At 43.8% G+C, this 22,754-nt stretch overlaps 1 protein-coding gene across 6 annotated transcripts in view; it reads right to left on the reverse strand.

Annotated features, from left to right (window-relative positions):
* The window catches only part of Ptpra (protein tyrosine phosphatase receptor type A), a 122,477-nt gene that overhangs the window by 945 nt on the left and 98,778 nt on the right, over positions 1-22,754 (reverse strand). For all 6 annotated transcript variants that reach the window (XM_058575537.1, XM_046433687.2, XM_046433688.2 and 3 more), the window contains 12 exons: positions 22,110-22,146; positions 18,534-18,631; positions 17,258-17,377; positions 16,380-16,546; positions 15,765-15,900; positions 14,457-14,606; positions 12,936-13,029; positions 12,572-12,648; positions 11,953-12,087; positions 2,909-3,034; positions 2,677-2,828; positions 52-187 (listed from right to left, as the gene is read on the reverse strand). In XM_058575537.1, the coding sequence (XP_058431520.1) occupies positions 52-187; positions 2,677-2,828; positions 2,909-3,034; positions 11,953-12,087; positions 12,572-12,648; positions 12,936-13,029; positions 14,457-14,606; positions 15,765-15,900; positions 16,380-16,546; positions 17,258-17,377; positions 18,534-18,631; positions 22,110-22,146 (1,428 nt within the window). The remainder of the gene's footprint in view (positions 1-51; positions 188-2,676; positions 2,829-2,908; positions 3,035-11,952; positions 12,088-12,571; positions 12,649-12,935; positions 13,030-14,456; positions 14,607-15,764; positions 15,901-16,379; positions 16,547-17,257; positions 17,378-18,533; positions 18,632-22,109; positions 22,147-22,754) is intronic.

The raw sequence follows: 22,754 nt of genomic DNA on the forward strand, positions 1-22,754 counted from the left end.
TGATGGGGAAGGATTGCAGATGGTGGTGGCACAAAGACATGAGCAGCATACCAGTGTCTGGACCATATGTGGCCTCTGAAGCCGCAGGCTCTTGACAGTCTGGAAGACATCCAAAATCCCCTCTGCTTTCACTCGTTCCAGGACTGTGCTCAGGGCACAGAAAGTCCCTGTCCGTCCTGCCCCGGCGCTGAAACAGAGCAGACAGACTTACCATGCCTGCTAAAGCTCTCCAAGCAGAGTGGGTGAGTATGAGTGACAAGGAGCAGACTGAAGCTGAGTCTGGTGCCTGGGAAGGTGCATGATCCATAGAGCTACCACAGGAGGGTATGAGTGGGGCAGGAGGCCTGTGCTCACCTCTGCCAGCCTAGAGGAACTCAGCATACCTCTGGGGAGGCAGTGACCCCTGCTGCCTCTCCTTCATGGCACAGGTTACTCCTACTGAGGGCTCACCTGTGGGACCATGCTAACAACCCTCATCTACACTCCACAAGTACTAGCTCTTGACGTTCACCTACCAACATGCCCAGGTTGACCTGACCCTACCACTGGATCAGGTTAGAGTTCTATTCCTCTCTTCCTTTTCCCTGACAAACCATTTGCAATGGTATGTACCTGCTGGTTCTTTCCTGTGTCTCTTATCTTCTTTGTAAATCCAAGGAATTCAGACCTTGACAGTATCTACCCCGCTCAATGTCATCAGCTGATTCTCTAACTGGACATTGAGTGCCTGCTCTGTGGCAAGGACTGCGGGGCTTAGCAATCTTTCTAGAGAAAAAGACATGCAGTCAGGGAAGGAGAAAGAGGAGCAGAGTTCAGGTAGGGTGCTCAGGAAGGCTCTCTGAACGAGTGCTGTGTGAGCAGACATACCAAGAAGGTGAGGGTGAAGTTCTATGGATATCTGGGAAAGAGTCTCTCAGGACAAAGGCAGGAGTGTGCCAAGGGTGCTGAATCTGATGTAGGAAGGAAGGATAGTGGTGAGGGTGAGGTCAGAGCCCTGGGAGAATGCCAGCCTAAGTTGCATCCTGCTTCCTGGCCTGACAGGGAGCCCTCAGATCATGTTGGGCCCTTGTTGTTGGGATTCTAAATAAAGGAGAGATTTATAGTTGTTTATATATATGTTTGGTGGTGATGCGCATAGAACCCAGGGCCTTGTGCATGTTGGCAAGCACTCTACCTCTGGGCTATATCCCCAGACCATGACTTACATTTGAAAGGCTCCTGAGGCAGGGCGAGAGGCAAAAATAAATAAATAAAATAAAAGGCTCTCTTAGGCTGCTGTGTTGAGAACAGATTGCAGGTGAAGGTGACAGCAGAGAGACCAGCCAGGAAGGAGATTGGTACAATTACTGCAGAGGGAAATTGGCTTGGACAGAGAGGATCCTGGAGGAGGCAGTGAAAAATACTTGGATTGTTAGATTATATGCAGGTAGAACACAATTTGATGATGGATTAGATATGATATCTGAGAAAGAGCAGAGAACAGGTTAGTTCCAAGGTTTCTCTCTGGAGTTATCTGGGAAATGGCAAGCTACTTACTGATGTGGAACAGCAGGCCTTGACAGAAACACCAGCAGTTCTCACTTGAACCCTAAGCTAAGGATGCCCATTAGATATCCTTGTGGAAATGACAAGTAGGTAATTGGATAGATAAACTTGGTGTTTGGGGGATCACTTAGAGAACTGGTAATAAAGACTTGGGAATTGCTGTTAAAGCCAGGAGACTGAGTGAGCTCTCCTAGGGGTGTTGTCTGTTGATAGAGAAGAGGTTCAAGGACTGGGCCTTGGACCACAAATGGGGAGGAATCAACACAGGACACAGAAGAAGAGCACATGAGGATGAAAACCATAACAGAAGCCACTTGGGGAGTGTGCTGCAGAGAGATCAGTGATAAACTGTGTCCAACACTGATGAAAAGTCAAGTATGATGAGACTGAGAATGACCACTGGCTTTAGCAATCTGGAGGCCACAGGTAGCCCCAGTGGTGCAGTTGAAATGGAGTAAGTGTGTGAGTGGGTGGTATGACTGGAATGGGCTTGACAGGATAAGAGAATAAAGGAAAGGAACTAGAGAGCTAATATGGACAAATCTGTTGAGAAACTTTACTATTAAGGAAACTCAGGGTAAACATTTCTTTTTCCTAAAATGCAATCTCAAATAACATGTTCCATGTAAAATTCACCTTTTCTCTCCAAACAAGTCTCCTTATCATCTTTTTTTCAGTTGCTTACATCAACTGCTACCAGTAACCTAGGCTCAAACCTGAGAAGCACCCTTGACTCTTCTGCTTTTTTGCTAAGCAGTCTTAGTCTTTTCATTTTCCCTTGACTGTTTTCAGAACATTTGCCATTTTCTTTCCCTGTGTTTAAGGAGGCCAGGCCCTCATCCTCACGTTGCCCAACTAGTCTCTCTATAGCTCTCCCATCACATCCCACATGTTCCCCTGCATAATACCTCACATTGTTCATGTTGTTAAGTTCCCTAGTATTTAATGTGCCAAATTCAAACTCCAAGACACTCTCTGAGCACTCACTCAGCTCTGTTATGACTGTCAAACTTGATTGTCACAAGTGCTCACCTACAACCTGCTCCTGCACAGCTTTCCTCACCATCTGACACATGTTCACCACTGCACCCCCGCCTCTGCCACCCATCTGAGAGCTGGGGCCAGCGATACCTGCAGTGCACAGTGATGGGGTGGTTCCCCGACTGCTGCTGCTGCTTCTGTACAGCTGCAATGATGCTGATCATGCCCTTCCCATCACTGGGGATGCCCACTTCAGGCCAGCCATGGAAGTGGAACTGTCGGATCTGCCGGCTCTTGTTCTCCTTTGGAAAAAAGAGGGTCAGGGAGGCAGGGGTAGCTCTGCTTTCCCTGAGGGAGGAGCCCCACCTACCGCACATCTTACCCTGGTGTTGGTAACCAGGAGGTCTCGGACGGTGTAGCTCTCACATTCTTCCTCCTTCTTCAGCTCCACTGTTATGTCTCCATAGGATACAAGGCCATCAGATGGCCAGTACTGGGCACACTTCTCCTGGCGAGACAAATAAGAGAGGCCAGGGGCTAGTACTAAGTGTGGCAAAGGCAGCATTGCTCGTGAGCAGCCTGACCTCTCACTTTTTTTTTTTTGGTACTAGGGGTTGAACTCAGGGGCACTCAACTACTGAGCCACATCCCCAGTCCTATTTTGTATTTTATTTAGAGACAGGGTCTCACTGAATTACTTAGCACCTCACTATTACTGAGGGTGGCTTTGAACTCGTGATTCTCCTGCCTCAACCTCCCTAGCCACTGAGATTACAGGCATTCTACAAGAAATAATTAGTTAATCATTTAGTGTCACTTGTTGACAATCTAGTTTACAATATGACAGAGTCTATGAAGAACTCTGCTGCTCAGTGCTATTCAACACTCAAATGGCTGTGGGGAGGATGAAGAGGGATGGATGTTTTTGTTCCACCCTTAATCCATGATTCCATATTTTATAGCTGCTTACATGTGCCACCTTGCTAATCCAGAAAAGTGGAACCCATTTACACCCTCACCCAGCCATGCTGCTTCACCATAGCCCAGTTCACAGTATCCTTTTATTCCTCTGATCTCGATCTCCTTAATCTGCAATGGTACTTTAAGGTTGCTAGTTCTAGCACTCCTGTCCTTGCAGGAGATGGTTTACTGTCTTTGCTTGCACCTAACTCAATTCCTTCTAAAGCTCCCTGCGTACAGGGGAAAGGATCTATCTCAATTCATCTTTGCATCTTTAGCACCGTGACCCAGGCCTGGCATTCTATAGGCTCTCAATAAGTTCCTGGTAAATGAATGTGTTTAATGTCTTCAGAATAAGTCAAGGCATAAATATGTAAGTAAAACGTGGTCCATTTCTTTAGAGCATTGTGTGTGTGTGGGTGGGGGGGGGGTCTGAGATTTTTTAGTTTTTAGTTTTTTTTTTTTTTGATGGTACTAGAGATTTAACCCAGGGCTGCTCTACCTCTGAACTACATTATCCAACTGGTCTCTCTGCTGTTGGTCTCCCTTGCTGCTCTCCTGAATCCCATCACGTCCTGCATGCTCACCTGCCCAATACCTCATATTGTTCACGTTGTTAAGTTCCCCAACATTTAATGTGCCAAGTTCAAATCAGTCCTGCTTTTTATTTTATTTGAGACAAGGTCTCACTAAGTTGCTGAGGCTGGCCTCCTGCCTTAGCCTCCCAAGTTGCTAGGCTAACAGGCATGCACCACCACAACAGCCGAAACTTAAAAATTCTCAGCCATACATGTGCATTAAGATTTGAAAACATTAAGTACAAAAGAAAAATCATTGATAGTCTCACAGTACAAATAAAATTACTATTAAAATACAATTTATTGGGCTGGGGCTATAGCTCAGTGGTAGAGCACTTGCCTTGCATGTGCACATGTGAGACACTGGGTTCCATTCTCAGCACCACATAAACATAAATAAAGATTTATTTATCTTTATTTGTTCTTCTACAACTAAAAAAAAATTTTTAAAAATCCAACTTATTTATGTGAGTCAAGGCAGGCCTTGAACTCCTGGCTCAAGTGTTCCTCCAGCCTCAGCTTCAGTTTCCTGAAAAGCTGAGACTCCAGGAGTGTCACCTCATCCAGATTAAAAACCCATTTTACGGACTTTTATTGCTTTTCCTAAGTGTGATCATTCAGTAACTCCTTTATAAATGACAGTGAATTCATTCTAACAGACAGGTTATTAAAGTATTGGAGCAAAGAAATGCCGTAGACCAGTGCTTTTCCACCTGTGCTCTCCAGAAATCTTGAGGATCCCTGAAGATGGGGTGCTGAACCACTCTTCAACCATAACTGTTTAAAAAAATCCTAACTAAGGTGCACCTCAACTAGTTATTAATCACTGGTCTCCAGGGCACTGGCAGGTAGAATGATTTTGCTGTCACAGTTCCCTTGAAACAATACCGCCTTCACACAATTTCTCAACCAGGACTGAAGATGGACTTCAAAGTCATTAGAATCACTAGGTTCCAGATGGGAGTGAGGTCAGCAGATTGAGATAGAGGGAAGAGAGCAGCAAGACCATATTTTACAAGAGAAAGAAATACTATGGGCCCTGCAACCAACAGCTTTTAGTACTTTAGATCTTCTTAGGTATGCATAGCAGAGAAAAAGGGCAGAAGGTGGGGAGTCCCCAGGCAGGCATAGCTGGGAATTATAGGAGAGAAGCCCTTCCTAAAGCTGGAGACAAGGGGCTTATCAACAGAGACAAAAATGGGAACCCTTCCTTGGTTAGCTAATGGGGACAGTCAGTCACTTGAGGTGGTTCTGACTGACCTCAGGGGGCAGACTTGTACAGTGAGTTTCAAGGGGACACAGCTATTAGAGGGTTACAGGGAGGCAGGTAAGGTGGGCTGAAAGAAAACAAATCTGGTAAATATGTGATTAGGATTTAAGGAATGACATGGAGTAAAGAAAAGCTACATAAGACTATAGGACAGATAATGGTAGGGAATTATCTTACTTATCCTGGCGAAGGGGACAGGATTCATTTAATTTAGCCCTCCACATGGGCTCAACAACAAAACCAAAGGAGCAGGTTACACTCAAAAACAAAGCCAAAGGCTGGGTATGGTGGCATGTGCCTATAGTCCCAGCTACTATGGAGGCTGAGGTAGGGGGGAATCACCTGAGCCCAAGACAACTTGTTGAGTCCCCATCTCAAACCAAGTCAAATCATCTAAGAGGGAAAAGGTGGGAAACAGAGGGAAACAATCCCCAGAGGCCTCTCTCTCTCTCGTCTATGAAACGGCGGCAGTGACAGCTGTCTGGCATTAGTTCACAGGCTGTGGTAAGTTGATGGAAGGCACAGAGCAGTTTCAATCAGATATCTATTATCCTCTGGGCTAAGGGACCCCTTCCTTAGGAGGCAGGATGTAGGTTTAAAGAATCCAGAAAAAACTGTAGCAGCACTGGCTATCCTAACTGTAGCCCAGGCTAAAAATGCCAAGATTCTGCTGGGATGGAGAAGTGAGAGAAGGACAATGGGAAATGCATGGCCATGAGGAATACGGGAGACCCGTCTCAAGGACAGAGGCTGTGACCCAGCATATAAACCATGCCCTACTTAGCCCATTGAGGGTAGAGGGGATAGGAGAAAATGAAAACTAGGGGATTTAAAATAAGCAAGTGAAACTAAAAGGAAGGGCCCAATTTAAGTGTGGGGACTAAATAACCAAAAAAAAAAAAAAGTTTCTAAATTTCATATGCATAGGTAGATTTTTTTCCTCAAGGTCTCTAAAAGCCCAAAGATGATTTTAAGATAAAGAGTAACATGATTACATTTGTATTTTTCAAAAGGGTGCTGTGGAGATTGTGGAAATCAAAGAAAGAAATATTCCTGGCTGCCATGTGAAGAACTGACTCAATGGGACTGGAAGCAGGAAGACAGGTTGCCAGGAAACTCCAGGTTGACCTAGTGCTGGCATGGTTTATGAGAGGTGTAACCACTGCCCCATGTGCATGTCCCTTAGTAGGTTAGAGATGATGGTATATTGTATGAGTGGCATTGTTAAGCTAGAGTGAAGTGGATATGCTCAGCAGGTATCAAGATTCACTGATAAACTGCATGTGGTGGTGACGAAAAGAGAGTAAGGAAGGGAAATCCTAGACTTGTAGCAGGAGCAGTGGGGTGGAAGATGGTCCTATTTATTGAGACAGTTCAGAGTGGGGTGAATTAGCATGAAGTGTGGGGAGAAAAATCAAGTTTCATTTGGGCCATATGGAGCCTTAGATTCTTTTTTGGAGAGGTACTGGGGATTGAACTCAGAGGCACTTAACCACTGAGCCACATCCCCAGTCCATTTTTTTTTTAAAGAGACAGGGTCTCACAGTTGCTTAGTGCCTTGCTTTTTGCTGAGGCTGGCCTTGAACTCACAATCCTCCTGCCTCTGCTTCCTGAGCAGTTGGGATTACAGGCATGTGCCACTGGCCTGAGATTCTTAATAATCAACCACATGAAGATATCAGGTAGGTACTAGATACATTAGTACACAATGGGAAATGCATGGCCATGAGGAATATGGGAGATCCCTATTGGAAGGGGAGTAGGTAACTGTGCTGGGGGCAAAGATTTAAGGCTTTGGTGTATGGGTTGTATTTAAGACCACAGGCTTGGCTGAGATCCTCAAGGACAGCATGTCATAAGAGAATGGGCTAATAAGGCCTGAGTATAGAATCCTCCAGAGAGTGTTTAGAGGTCATGCAGAGGAGAAGGAGGTCACAAAATAAATGACAAAGGAGCTAGCAAGGCTAGTGACAGGGGTGAGATTGTGGAAATCAAAGAAAGAAATATTCCAAGAAAGAGGGAAGCACTGACTATTTCGAATGTTGGTATAAGGACAACAACAAGAACAAACAAAAGGAAAAAGAAAAAAAAGAGAGAAATGATCTTTGGATTTGGCAAGATAACAGTCAATGTCACCGTGATCTTAACTAAAGCAGTCCCACTGCCGTCAAGAATGAAAGGAACAGAGTGAGGTGAGAACCTAAAGGGGAAAGCAGATGCTTTAAAGGAACTTATCTAGAAAGAAGTACATAAAAATAGTATCTAGATGGAAGGGGATGTAGGATTAGGGGAGATAATTTTGTTTTTTAAAGACAGGAAATGTAAGAGTGTGGGCTGCTAAGTAGAGAGGGGAGCTGTTGATGGAGACAAGACTAGCAAGGATCTTCCAGTGGCAAGATCCTTGAGGGAGGTGGGAATGGGACCAAGAGCACAGTGGATGGCTGCATCGAGCTATAGGATCCCTTTCCCCAGGATGGTAAGAGAACGGTTACAGATGTGAATGGGCTGCTGCTTGAGGAGGATATTCTTGTCCAATTTCTTGAAAAATGAGGCCAAGCTATAGCTAAGATATATGGCGGGATAGGCAAGGGGATTCTGCAGATCTGAGGGAGAGAAAAAGGAACAGGGGGGCTGGGGTTGTGGCCCAGTGGTAGTGTACTTGCCTGTATTGTGAGACACTGAGTTTGATTCTCAGCACTGAATATAAATAAATAAAATAAAGGTTTATCAACAACTTAAAAAAAAAAGAAAAAAGAAGGAACAGCAATAGAATTGCTAGGTAGTGCTTTACCCACATTAGATTTGTGGTGGTGAATTCAGTGGGAGAACAGTCAGCAGAGTTTTGGTTTTTTCCCAGTGATGTTTGCTATCATATGTAGATATGTAACTGGATTTAACAGAATAGAGGCCTTGCCATGAAAGAAAGTAAGAAAGTATGAGGCAATAATGGGTGTTAGAAAGGGAAGGATAATAATGACAAGCCACACAAACTTTACAAACAGAACACACAGGAAGGTGAAAATATGAACCAGGTGACTGACAATGAGAAAGTGGAGCAGTCAATGGCTCTAAGATTTGGTGAAGATAAACAATTACTGGAATAGAAGTAAGAAGTACCATGTTGTATTGGAGGTGATAAACAGGGTATAGAATGTCCTATCAAGATTCTAAAGGCATGGGGATGAAAAGATCATGATTTGACCATGGGAACTGGTAGCTGAGGAAGCCAAGAAACAGAAAGACTAAGGGTAGATAGATCATCCTCATGGATACTGATGCCTCCAAAACCAGAGATAGAAAACCAGGCACAGGGACACATGCCTATAGTCTCAGCTGAGCTGAGGCAAGAAGATCACTTGAGCCCAGGAATTCAAGATCAGTCTGGGCAACACAGTAAGATCCCACTGCAAATCAACCAACACCCCCTCACCAAAACAAACACCAAATCGACAAAAGAACAGAAACAGGAATAAAGGCCCCAAAGGGGTGGTAAACCAGGTGAAGAAGTCATTAAGTGGGAGAAGAGAGCTTGGGAGCTGAGGTTTAATCTCAGATTTAATTTTCAGGTTATGGACTCTATACAGTGGCATCCTGATGAAGCCTAAGCCCAGCTTTTCTGTCTTTTCTCCTGTGGTCTTTGTTCACCCTCCTTGCCTTAGACAGCACTAAGTCTCTTTATGGTACAAGGCTGACAACAGTAGTAGGGACTCAACTTTGTGGGCATCGTGTTCTACTGATGCTTTAAAGAAGCAGAATGAGAGTCAGATTGGGCTGGCACAGTGCGGGAGCTGGTAGCACTGCCCTGCTCACACTGATGCCTGTTCCAAGCTGTGGCCACTGAAGGAACCCATGCCTTCCCAAGCATCTTGATGCATCCTTTTGGTTAAAGTGGAGAAGAACGAGAAAACTCAAGAGAAATTTTAATTCCTTTGAGATTTTTATTTATATGGTAGAAAATTTATATTTGGGGATCAGACTTTTATACTACTGACATAAGGAGTGGTGGTGTCACTTTGTATAAACATACACACCCTTCACTATGTTATTTAGGCTTACTGTGTTTATCTCTGGGAGCTACACCTGACATGAATGAGAGATGAAACAATAAGTGAAATTTTATCTTGGAGGCCAGTGAGGCCCTATGAAAAATGCGACTAATGTCCTGTTCTGATTCACTAAGAAGTTTCTAAGATCAAAAGCTACTGGCTATTTTGATAGCCCTGGGAAGACAGAGGCTAAGGCACAGTGGCAGAAGGAAAGGGGGTCCACCCAACTGATAACAGGCTTGACCAATGGATTGGAGGACTAAGTGTGCATGGCTCTTCCCCTCACTGTTACCCAAGATAAATGCTTCCTGCCCCTCTACCCTAAACTCTCATTAAGCTCTCTTCAAGACTGAAAGAGTCTGAGGGGTAGGGATGTAGCTCAGTGGCACAGTGTTTGCTCAGCATGTGCCAAGCTGTGGTTCATCCCCAGTACCAAAGTAAGTTTAAAAAGAAGCCTGATAATCAGACTAGACAGGGTCAGAGATATTCACTGAGCTACATTTCATTATAGGGCAGTGGACCAAGAGATGTCTCTGAGCTTCCTATTCTAGCTCTTCTGCCTATTCTTTGGGCCTTCCCATCATTCACCTGCAGACGGAATGGGGAAAAACATGTAAAGCTCTGGTCTAATCCACATATCCCCTTGTGGCTATCAGAGGGCTAGCAGACATGCACTAGGCCCTGATAACACAGCCATTTCTGTCCCAGTTGGCCTTTGTTACTCAGTGCATGTTTTCTTGAGTGCAAGGCCAAGGACTTAACCAAACCTCCCATTTCATCAATCTTGTTACTAATAATAGACAAAGATCTATGAGGGATGCCTGTCAATTTGGTACATAATACAAGCCTGGGAAGACTAGCTACTGAGTGAAATGACTGAGCAAAAAACAAAAACCCACAAACTACAAACCTGACATAATGAAATGTTGGGGTATTGATACAGGTATGAAGCCTGTATCAAAGTTAAATAAACTGCACAAGCACAGAATGGGAACTAACTGCTTGGAACCAATGTAAAACATGCTTAATGTTTTTAATTTTTAATTGACAACAAACTCAGTGACTCCTGAGTGGGTGCTGTGCTTAACTCTTTTCCTATTGGGCCCTCCTCACCTCTCCACTCTCTCTGACCAGCTCAGCAGAGTTCAAGCCATCAATAAAACTTCCATAGTTCCCCTCTGCTTCTGGCTTGCCCATTTCTCCTCACTGTTCTCCTGGTGTTACCAAGGGATTAAAAACAGAACAAACAAAAACAAAAACAAACAAAAAAACACACCACAAACTGGATTTGTCAAAGACTCTTAAAGTGCTTTAAAAAGTCTCAATTCTTCATTATAGCTTAGGAGAAACTTTCCTACCAAGCCTTGCTAGCTTCTCCAGGATCATTTTATTGATTCTGATCCTTGTTACATAACATCCCAGGCCTAAAGAAGCACCCAATTACTTCACTGTATAACCTCAACAGAAAGAGTGTTTATAAGAATAAGTGGGCTGGGGATGTGGCTCAAGCGGTAGCGCACTCGCCTGGCGTGCGTGTGGCCCCGGGTTCGATCCTCAGCACCACATACAAACAAAGATGTTGTGTCCGCCGAAAAAAACTAAAAAATAAATATTAAAAAAATTAAAAAAAAAAAAAGAATAAGTGGGCTGGGGATGTGGCTCAAGCGGTAGCACGCTGGCCTGGCATGCACAGGGTGCTGGGTTTGATCCTCAGCACCACATAAAAATAAAGATGTTGTGTCCACCGAAAACTAAAACACAAATATTAAAAAATTCTCTCTCTCTTAAAAAAAAAGAATAAGCACAGTGGAAGCACAGACTGGCTGCCAGTAATGAGAGTTAGAGGGAGAATCCCTGAGATGAGAGTGCCCCATGGAGGTGGCATGACTGAATCAGTAGTAGTGGTGAGATTTCTTCTATTCCCTGGGAGCTCTGGGGGACCTCTGAGTCCCCAGACAACACTTTTTAACTGACTTGAGGGAGTGTTTTTTTTTTTTTTTTTTTTTTTTAAGACTTCCTTGTTAAGCCTGTGAAGCATGGCTGGTCTGGCACTGGGTCACTTTGTCCTCTGGCTTTATCCCTCTTAAATCACGTACTCAGCCAAAAAAGGGCACATGTTTCTAGGGGGAAAACTCCATTTCCTTATTAATGAAATTTAAGCTGTACATTTCTTGCTTTTGTTATTTCTCAAATTCTATTGTTTTCTTTCATTTAGCCAGAAGAGGTGACCCCTTCTTAGAGACACTCACCATGCCCTGGACTGGCTCTGTATCCCTCCTCTTGCCGGTTCTGCCCTGCCTGGGGGGGCTGGGTGCAGAGAATGTGTGCAAAGGCTAGGCTGGGGGCTGTATTCTGGAGAAAAGTGAAAGGGTGGGAACTGTTTTGCTTTCCAGTCCTGGGAGAAGCTGATGATAGCTCAGACCCTAACAGACTAGATAGTAAGTCTGAAAATGGCTTTGTGGACAGTATAATCAAAGTAAAAATTAAGAACTACCTTCTAGCCTACCCCTACCCCTATACACACACTTGTTCACACTGTCTCTCTCACAGCCCAGGCCCTTTTTGAACTCACCTGGCCTCTCTCCTCCAGTTCTGTTAGCATCACGATGGAACATGATTTCCACTCCCAGATCATACGCCAGAAGTCTTCAATTGTGTGGAGAAGAGGGCCCTGGCTGGCAATGTAAGAGTCCTTCTGCCGGTAGCCCTATACAGACAGGTCAATTACAGGGACGAGGTGGTATAATCAGGGAGGGGTGAATGGAAAAGATGGGCCTTTCTGGGAGGCAATGAGACAAGACACTAGGAAAGGATAGGAGCTGCTGGAGGCAAATCCATCCCAGGCAGAGCTCCCCAGTGGCCAAAGATCAAACTCTGGGGAAAGGAAAGGGGTGCTGGAGCTAGGATGAGAAGAACAGGAATGGGAAAGGTCAGGTCAGTTTTTTTAGCCTAGATGAGTGTGTGGTAAAGTTTCACTTTAGGTATCACACTGGAGTGCACTATGTTTTGCCCACCTTCTATTCTTTGGGGCTGGACAAACCTAGTAAGCTAGGTGGGTGGGAAGGTATCAGAATTCAGTAATTGCTGACTGATTCAAATAAGATCCTCCCAGGGAGATTTGTGAGGGAAGCACTGTTAAGTCCAGGGAATTTCTATGGGGTGCTGGGAGCTCAGGCACAGCCAACACTTACATCAATGAAGGATGCATTCACATAGTCTGTGTTCTCTTCACCTCGCTTAACTGGAATGATCACTCTGTTGAATTCATCTGCAGGAAGAACAGTGGCTGGTAGCTCACCAACATGCCCAATCTCTTTCTTTCCACTGCTCCTGCCCTTGGCCCTTAGCAGATGTAATCCCAGCTGGGCAAGGGCAAGCTTGTTTTTTGCCCAGGAGAAAGAAAGGCTTTGCCTCTTTATGATATTTTATTTACAGGGGCCATTAAAGCACTGGGAGCATCAAGAGGTAATGCCCTGATTCTTGTCTCCAAACCAATCATTAATTAGTCCCTGAGAAGTAGAAAGGGTGGAAAGAATTAGGAGATAGGGCACTTACATGGAATGATCTGTAAAACTCTGTTCTTCTTCATGTTGGCTGGAAGGTTTCCAGTCCGCATCTTGTCATTCTGGATTTTGATTGATGTTAACTTCTGAATGAGGGAGGGAAGTAGAACATTATTGACCCAAGTAACTACACCTAACAAGACTGCCTGTCACCGGACCTGCATCTCCAGGGTCCTTGTCAGCACTCTGTTCTTCCCCTAGGGTCCTGATCTCCATTTCTACATGTTTTTGTTGGAACACTGTTTCTTTCTTTAAGCTCAGGAACAAGTCAAGTCAGTGTTTAGTAAATACTGCCTTCCAGGCTGTTTTTTTTTTTTTTTTTTAATATTTATTTTCTAGGTGTAGATGGACACAACACCATGCTTTTATTTTTATGTGGTGCTGAGGATCGAACCTGGGTCCTGCCCATGTTAGGTGAGCGCTCTACCACTGAGAGACAACCCCTTCCAGGCTGTTGTATGAGTTCTTCTGGGATTCCTTTGGCCTAGAACTTTATGATCTGGAGCTAGGATTCCAGTATGAAGAAGGAACTAGGCCCACCCGATGCCCACCTTGCTGTTCTACCCCCAGAGGTAGTCTTAGACTTCTTAGAAAAACTTATCCAAATGTGTATCCCCTCTTCCCCTCATATTCTTCCTGATCCTTGCTACTCAGAGTGTAGCCCATACATCATCAGCATTGTCCCCATTTTGTTAGAAATGCAGAATGTCAAATGCAAAGTGTCAGGATCTAACTCAGACTTGCTGAATCAGAACCTGTATCTGTCAGGATCCCCAGCGTATACACCATAGTATGAGAAGAACTGCTTTTAAGGAAAGGTGTCATTCTCACCTGAAACTACAAATCACTTGCTTCTGGGAGCACTTTTCATTGATGAGAGCATGACTTGGGATGCTTTTGGTGGAAAGGATTAAACTCAGGATCTCATGAATACTAAGTACATGATCTACCAGTGAGCTACACAGCCCTGACACAGGCCTTATGTGTTGAGAGACATTATCTAATGGCATTCAGTAGCAGTCAGCAATCTAAGATCCATAGGCTAAATCCAGACTGCTGCCTATAAATAAAGTCTTATAGAAACAGCCCTACTCATTTGTTCACAATCTGTCTATGCCTGCTTTGGTGCTACAATAGCAGTAGTAAGCAGTTGGGACAGAGACTGTATGGTCTACAAACTCTAAAATATTTATTATCTGGTCCTTACAGAAAAATTTTGCCCTGGCTATATATAATCACCTGTGGGCTTTTTTTTTTTTTTTTAAACAAAACAAAACAAAAACATTGTTACCTGTTTTTCTTTCCCCCTAAACAAAACTGAAGTGACTCCTAACAAGGAAGATGAGTTGAGAATAACAGGAGCTGAAAGGGCCACTTCCTTAAACCACTGGCATGCCTCACCAGGGGTCTTACCATCTGCGGGCAAATGCACAAGGAGTCATTTACCCAGACCCACAATTCCCAGACCAAATGGACCCTTCAATCTGGAGTTGGTCATCTAGTACCAACTCACCTTAAACTCTTCTTCCAATCCATTGTTGCTGGTCCCTGGAATTTTGTTGTAAATTTTTTGCAGGTGGGTTTCTAGAGAGGTCACTTCCAGTTCTGTATCCCCATAGAGATAATGCTCCAGAAGGGCTTGGTATATAAAAACATACTGCATCTGAAACACAGATGATGCCAAGTTCTCAGTTATAGACAACACAGTCCTAATGATACCACATCATCCCTCCCATCCCCAGACCATTTTTCTTTTCTTTTGATCCTAGCAGGGACAAAATGATTCCTCTTACTGCCCTTACTCAGAGAAGCAGGACTCGAAATGCATGAGTCCTTCTGGTGGTGGTTAGCTTGGAAGGCAGTATTCCTATCTGCCTTGGGGATGGTGGAAGCTTAGTGAGGGGGACACATGCAACACTTCTCATTCTGAGAGGGCAGATTCAAGTTTGAAAGGACTGTCAGAAGTAGAGATACATAAAGTCTGTGATAATCTGTAATGGCCAGCCTCCTGACAGCTTCCCTCCTCATGCTGTGCCCTGGCCACAAAGCCCATCTCATTCCTTTTCTTGGATGTGGCTGAGCTACATCATGACTCACTTGCTTTCCTCAAGGACTGTTCCTTTTTTTTTTTTTTGTGGTGCTGGGGATTGAACCCAGGGTCTTGTGCATGTGAGGCAAGCACTCTACAAACTGAGCTATATCCCCAGCCCATGTTCCCTTATCTTTTAAAGACCAGTGAAATGACAGCTGCCTTCCTGACATGCCCATACCCAAAGTCAAAACCTCCTCTGTGCTTGCTTGCTTTCTTTTGATACTAGGGATTGAACCCAGAGGTGAGGGGTGCTCTACAACTGAGTTATGTCCCCAATCCTTTTTTGAGACAGGGTCTTGCAAAATTACCAAACTGGTCTCATACTTGCGATCCTGCTACCTCAGCCTCCTGAATAGCTAGAATTATAGGCATAAATCACCGCACCCAGCTTGTATTCTCTTTAAGCACTTTGTTTTGGTATCAGGAATTGAACCCAGGGGTGCTTAAGCCACATTCCCAGTTCTTTTATTTTTTTGAGACAGGGCCTCACTAAATTGCTGAGGCAGTACTTGAACTCGTGATCCTCCTTGCCTCAGCTTCCCGGGCTGCTAGGATTACGGGTATGTGCCACCGAGCATGGCTGAGTAGATAATTTATAAGGGCTCTTCATCACACTGTATAATGACGATCATTTACAATAACCTGGGAGACTGAGTGAGCCCTTGAGGTAGGCAGATATTTTAGCCCCAGGAAAAAACCTACCGCCACCTTCATCCACAGATTACTCACATCTGTTTGCACCATCTGGCAGCGCTGGGCCCGGATTCGGCTCACAAAGCCATATACATCCACCTTCCGCTCTGTATGCATCATGTCCAGCATGGCATCAATGACGACAAAGGTACCAGTACGCCCTACACCTGCACTGTAGCCAGAGGGCAGAGGATGGTTACTGGGATGAACAGCATGCCTTACTGGAGGAGGCAGGGAGGACAACAAAGGCTGGGGCTCTTTTTTCTAGGCCTCTAAATTCTAATTCTGAAGGGGAGGGAGTTAGGACTCTCTTGGAACCAGAAACTCCACTCTTCCCTGACTTTCTGATCTCTAGCTATCAGCATTAAGAACTCTGAATCTGAAGCTGCAAGGATACATGGTCATCACATACTCCAGCTCCACAGCAGGGTCTCCCCACTACCAACCTTGGAGGACTGCTCTTCCTTCCCTCTTTTCTCAAGTCATATTCTCTACCAGCAGTAGAACTTGAAGAGTCTCTCTTGGTGCTCCCCCCTGGGGCCCTAGTGCTCATGTTCTCTATGCCACCTTCCTCAGCCAGGGACCCTATGCTGTTTCCTGCTCTGGCCAAGTGGGCAGAATGTGGGGAGCAAAGAGTCAGGACATACTGACCTGCAGTGGACCACAATAGCCCCTGCATACTGAGGGTTACAGGCCTTCACTTTCTTGAGGAACTTGAGCATGCCGATCGGGGTGAAAGGCACCCCAAAGTCTGGCCAGCTGGTAAAATGGAACTGAGTGATGAGGCGCTGTGGTTTTCTGTTGGTCACATCACCCACCTGTGAAATGAGGAAATCTTTTATGTTGGCCTTGATAACCAGGACTGGGCATCTCACGGGAGGGAAGGTACAACAATGATTGTCAGTTACAATGAGAAAGAGAGAGTGTATCCAGAAAAGTTCTGACCATGGCCAGAGAATCTTCCTAGTAACTCCTAGTAACTCCATGAGTTAGGCAGGGCTGTTAATATTATTCTCAACCTATAGGTGTGGAAGGTAAAACTCAAGAAAACTTCAATGACCTATCAAGGCTTCAGAATGAGTAAATGGCAAGGTCAGAACCAAGGCCCTTTCCAAAGCACCACAGGCTCTTCAGCTAAAGGCAACTTTGGCTCAGGCCTCCACGGTTGCTCTGGAGTGCCAAGAATATGCCCACCTGGTCCTTGTCATCAGAAGCCTTTGAAGTAGGAAAGGTGACTCTAGTACCTGGCAGATTATGCTACCTCCCAATCCCCTACTCCATAGTGCTTGGTCACATCTTGGATCAAACTCCACATCAGTTGATACTTTACTCCCAAGTCATGAAAACATTGTCCTCTTAAGGTCTGAGAAGCTCTCTGAAGGTCAGATCTCTGGTTTCAGACTTAAACATATTGCACACTTAGTGATTCTTGACCATATTGGATAGGAGTGGGGACAATAGCCTGTTCCCATCCTCTCAGTGGTTAGCTGATCCTAAACAAGACTGGGAAAGGAGGCGGGAGACAGTACCTGCTGAATGCAGAACTTTCGTACTGTGTAGTCCACCAGGACAGTCACATCCTCTACAGACACACGGATATTCCCATAGGTCCAACAGCCTTGATCTGGCCAGTACTGGGCACACTTACACTGGAAAGAAATAGACACATACCCCCTCATCTCAGATTGCCCCTGGCTGATGCAAAGGGCCATAATGAAGTCCCCAGAAAGCCCTAGCACTTCTATTTTCACCTCAGGAAGCTGTGGACTTATTCATTCTAACTTCCTTTTATCAAATTCCTCAGCTTCCATAATCTCTTCACAGAGCATCAGTCCCATACTTATCTTTCCCACACTCACCCCTTCAATTCAGGGCAAATCTGAAGTAATTTTATTTATAAAATCTGTCCTTCCACAATATCCCAGATCAGGATTTAGGGGCAAGCCTGTCTGAACTCCTGGAGCCAGCAGTCTGATATGAGAGGGCCACCAAGATGGACTATGGCAGACTATAAACCTGCTATGAGAGGTCTAAGGCCTTCTCTGTTCACCGAGTCTTCGGCAGCTTTAAAGAATCAGAGGTCTATTTGAAGGAATCTAAACTAAAGCCCAGTCCTAGCACTATCCCTCTTAGGCACTGGGGAGCTGCTGATCAACCCTTAAACACCCCAGGACGGTGAGCAAGGTGATTCAAAGGCCATCCTTGAGAAATATTGCCACAAACGGGGATTCTTCTCTGGGGCTTGATATAGAACCCAGAACTGGCACTGGCTGTGACCCACTGATGATGCTGGGTAAGGCCAGGAGTAGTCGTGGCAGCCACACAAGGAAAAGGAGCAATCAGAAATCTGACTACAGGAGCCAGGCCCCAAGCCTCAGGTTGTTCTGCATTCCTTCAGGGTGTCAGTTCGCACAGGTCCCTCTGTCAACTTTAGGATATACCTAAAGGCCTCAGGAGATGGGATAGGAAACCAGGGGAATAAGGGACTTGAGAAACTACGGGAGAATAGCCTCTGTGGTTTTCCCTTAACTAAAGGCCTATGTCTTCCTTCCAAGTTATTTTAGAACCAGAGCAAGCTGTTTGACTACCAGATGTGGGAATCTGCCCTAGCCCCCCTAAGTTCATCTGAGGCTTCCAGGCCATAGAAGAGTCTAGTACACACATCAGCTTGTGTTTGCCTGAATGATCCATGGCACAACAGCCACAAAGAATAGATAGCCAGGCTCCAACTCAGAGCTCCAGAGAGTAGCCCTTCTGCTGGCCACATCCATATCAAGACCCCCCTTATCTAATTTCTCCACTCACCTCTTTTCGCTCTTTTAGGTTGGTCACCATGACGATGGTGGCTGTGTTTTGTTCCCAGATCATCCTCCAGAAATCATTTACTGTTTCTTCTTTTGGTCCTAAAGTAGCCAACAGCAAAGATTAAACACACACACACACACACACACACACACACACACACACACAAAAGGGAAGAAAGGTGCTAAGAAATTCGGAAGATCCATTTCTGGCTTTTGAAATCCTATGTCCATGTTTTCAGCTAAATATCCAACCCAGCTACCTAAAAGTTGAATGTTTCCCTTGTAACCACCATGTATGTGCCAGGCACTTGACCATGATTGGAGGCAAGAAGCTGTCAAAACATAACAGAACACAGTGTCTCTCAAGGATATTAAAGTTATGGATTAGAAATCATGACTGCTTACTGAATACCTACATTATGGTCCAGATAGTAGGCTAGATGCTTGATGTGACATTTACTCCTTCCTATCATGCTGAAGTGAACGTTTTCAGCCCCAAAGATGAGTGACTTGTCTAGGCTGGAATTCAAAATTTATAAGAAGATTCTAAACAATTATCAGGTAACAAAGAGAGAAAGAAATGGGACCTAACAGAGACTAATGAAATTCCCAGAGTGTTTGTAAAGGGAAGCTTTAGGAGACTTAGGAGGCTAGAGAGCCTCTGACAACCAATCCAACATGGAGCCAAGGAAGGCTCCAGAAGGAATTTAAATTAATTTTTTTTTTTAAATTAAACCTTGTGTATCTGAAAGTACTGAGAGGAAATATATATACTTCTAATAATGATTTTAGGGGATGCCTAGTGTGTGCAAGGCCCTGGGACTGATCACCAGCATTGCAAAAAAGTTTAGGGGAAAAATTAGAGGTAGGCATATTAAAAAGGTAAATGACTAAGCCTCCTTATATCAAAGAAAACATTTGGCATTTGGTTTTTTGGGATTGGCTAACTTCACTTAGCATTATCTTCTCTAACTCCATCCATTCACCGACAAATGTCATGATTTTATTCTCTTTTATTGCTGAGTAATATTCCATTGTGTGTATATGCCACATTTTTTTTAATCCACTCACCTATTGAAGGGCAACTAGGTTGGTGCTATAGTTTAGCTGTTGTGAATTGTGCTGCTATAAACATTGATGTGGCTGTGTCCCTGTAGTATGCTGTTTTTAAGTCCTTTGGGTACAGACCGAGGAGAGAGATAGCTGGTTCAAACGGTGGTCCAGTCCCAATTTTCCAAGAAATTTCCATACTGCTTTCCATATTGGTTGCACCAATTTGCAGTCCCACCAGCAGTTTATGAGTATACCTTTTTTTGATATAAGGAGGCTTATTCATAGTGGGAGAGGGAACATGGGAGGAATAGTCGAACTCTAGAAAAGGCAGAGGGGTTAGAGGTGAAGGGACGGGGCATGGGGTTAGAAATGATGGTAGAATGTGATGATCATTATTATCCAAAGTACATGTATGAAGTCACAAATTGGTGTGAATATACTTTGTATACAACCAGAGATATGAAAAGTTGTGCTCTATTTATGTAATAAAAATTGTAATGCATTCCACTGTCATGTATAAATAAAAATAAAGAAAGAAAGAATGGGGGCTGGGGTTATAGCTCAGTTGGTAGAGTACTTGCCTCACATGCACAAGGCCCTGGGTTCAATCCCTAGCACCACCCCCCCCTCCAAAAAAAAAAAAGAAAAAAGAAAGGGAGGGAAGGAGGGAGAATAAATGACTATGAAAAAGTGCAATCATTAATTCCCAAAAAAGAAGGGGCAAAATGTACAAAACAACACAGTATTCCACGTTTCAGTTGTGAATATATGTATACTCATGAAAATGGAAGTAACAAATATTACCTTAACTCAAAACTGGGATCCAATTTTATTGGGAAGATGGGGAGAAGGGCACATTGTGCATGGCTGCCTGACTGAGGGAGAGGAGCTTTATAAGGGATTAGAGCACCTACCAGGAGCCAACAGATTAAAAACATTGCCTCAGAGGCATTAGACCACAAAACTAAAGAAGAAAGGGGAGAAAATTGTTGTTGATTTATATTTGTTTATGAGAAAGGACCCTGCTATGTTGTCCAGGCTAGTCTGAAACTAGTGAAGTGATTCTACCACCTCAGTCTCCCCAGTTCTGAGACTGCAAGTATGAGCATAAATTTGTTTGTTTACAAGTTTTACATTCCCTTTGACTTTCTTAAATTCTTTTTCTTTATTTCCTGAATAATCCATGGTACAAAAGCCATGGATATATTTATATATATCCAGTTTTCTTGATTCTTTTCACTTTTTAATTTTTTTCCTTCTCTGCCTTTTATTACTCCAAGTATTCCCTTTAGTAAAAATAAAAACAAATTTTATTTTTCATTTTTTACCTTTTTTTGTGTGTGCTAGGGATTGAACCCAGGGCCTTGAGTGTGCTCTACCACTGAGCAACATCCCCACCCAAAATGAAATAGTCTGAACTAAGAGGTGGCTGTATACAGAGGGAGGGAAAGCAGAGCCTTGTCAGGCAATAGGTAGGCCCCAGGGGAGGCTGCTGTAACAAGGAGTTTCTGAGGCTTTCCCTGACTACCTTATTTCATTGCTACATCTGTTTTAGTTTGTATCTTTTTTATCATCTGATAGAACTTTCTGCAATTATGGAAATGTTTTATATCTGCACTAACACAGTAGCCTCTAGCAACATGTAGCTATTGAGCCTTAAAACAAAAGATCAATAAGTCTTAGTACACAATCAAGAAACAAACTTTAAATTTTATTAATTAAAATTTAATGTAATGTGGGTTTTTTTTTTTTTTTTTTTTGAGGTGCTGGAAATGGAACTTAGAACCTCACACAATAGGCAAGCTATATCAAACTTAAAATTTAATCTTAAATGGCCACATGTGGCTAAGTGGCCATTATAATGAACAGCATAGTCACTTATTCACATTTCTGTTAATATGTTTACTTGCCGCAAACTTTACCAACTAAATGCTCCAAAAAGGCAGAGACTTTATATTGTTTCATTCCCTCCATAGCCCCATCACTTAGGCCAGTGTCTATTATATAAGATATGGTCAATAAATAACTGAATAAGTCAGTGGACCACATTAACATCAATTACTCACTCCCCCACCCCCCACCCCCCGCTTTTTTTTTAAACCCTTGGTACTGTGGATTGAACTTAGGGGCACTTTACCATTGAGCTACACTCCCAGTTCTTTTATTATTGTTATATTTTTAAATTTTGAAATAGGGTCTACATTGCTAAGGGTCACTAAGTTGCCCATGCTGAACTTGTGATATTCTTGCCTCAGCCTCCCAAGCTGCTGGGATTACAGGTGTGTACCACAGTGCCTGGGCAAAAGAACCTCTTTTAAAGGATCCCTGGATATCAAGTCATCAAGATGAATGAAAGCCCTTAGTTGTAACCTGTGAGGTGGGTTTCATTTCTTTTAAATAGTAATAAAACTACAGAAAAGCTACTGCATTCTCGCTAATCCATTCAGTCTTTGGAATAGGGGAAACCCCAAATCCACTGGAGATCACGGTTAAGACCAAGAATAAAATGTTGTCATTACTTTACCTTGTGCAGCAATGAATTTGTTTTTTTCCTGGTAGCCCTGGGAGGCGGGAGAATAAAGTGAGAACAAAAAGTTAATAGGAATGAAATTCTCTAGTCTAACCCTGAACCAGTTAACAAGGCCTTCCTTGTGAAAAGGTCCAGGCAATTAATGAGAATTTCCATTACAGAAATTCCCAAGAGATTAGCTTTGAGGATAAAAACAAGATTACAAACTGCAAACAGTATAAGTAGTCTTTTCAAAAAATTATTAGGGAATACTGGTATAAGGATATTAAAATAACAACTCCTAGGCTAGACTATGTTTCTGATGTTTTATCAGCAGCCCATAATGTATGTTTTAGTGTTACTGGGTAAGAACCTTCCAAGACAGAAGCATATGAGGTAATTGCAGGGATGAAGCTGGGCCTACTCTGAGAAGAACAAAGGGTTGTTTTATTTCTTTACGTAGCTATGGGGGGGGGGGGTCTCACTATATTGCTCAGGTCTGAAACTCCTGGGCTCAAGTAGAAACTCTCACCTCAGCCTCCCAAGTAGCTGGGAATAGACTCATATCACCATGCCCTAGCTTATTATTACTTTTTTTGAGGGTGTTTTACCCAATGCAAAACATTCTGGGAATAGCTCCAAGTGTTTTGAGAATAGGTT

This window comes from Marmota monax, unplaced genomic scaffold (assembly GCF_021218885.2).
Source record: "Marmota monax isolate L192 unplaced genomic scaffold, Marmota_monax_Labrador192_F-V1.1 WCK01_AAM20220418_F8-fsc00014, whole genome shotgun sequence".
NCBI lineage: Eukaryota > Metazoa > Chordata > Mammalia > Rodentia > Sciuridae > Marmota > Marmota monax.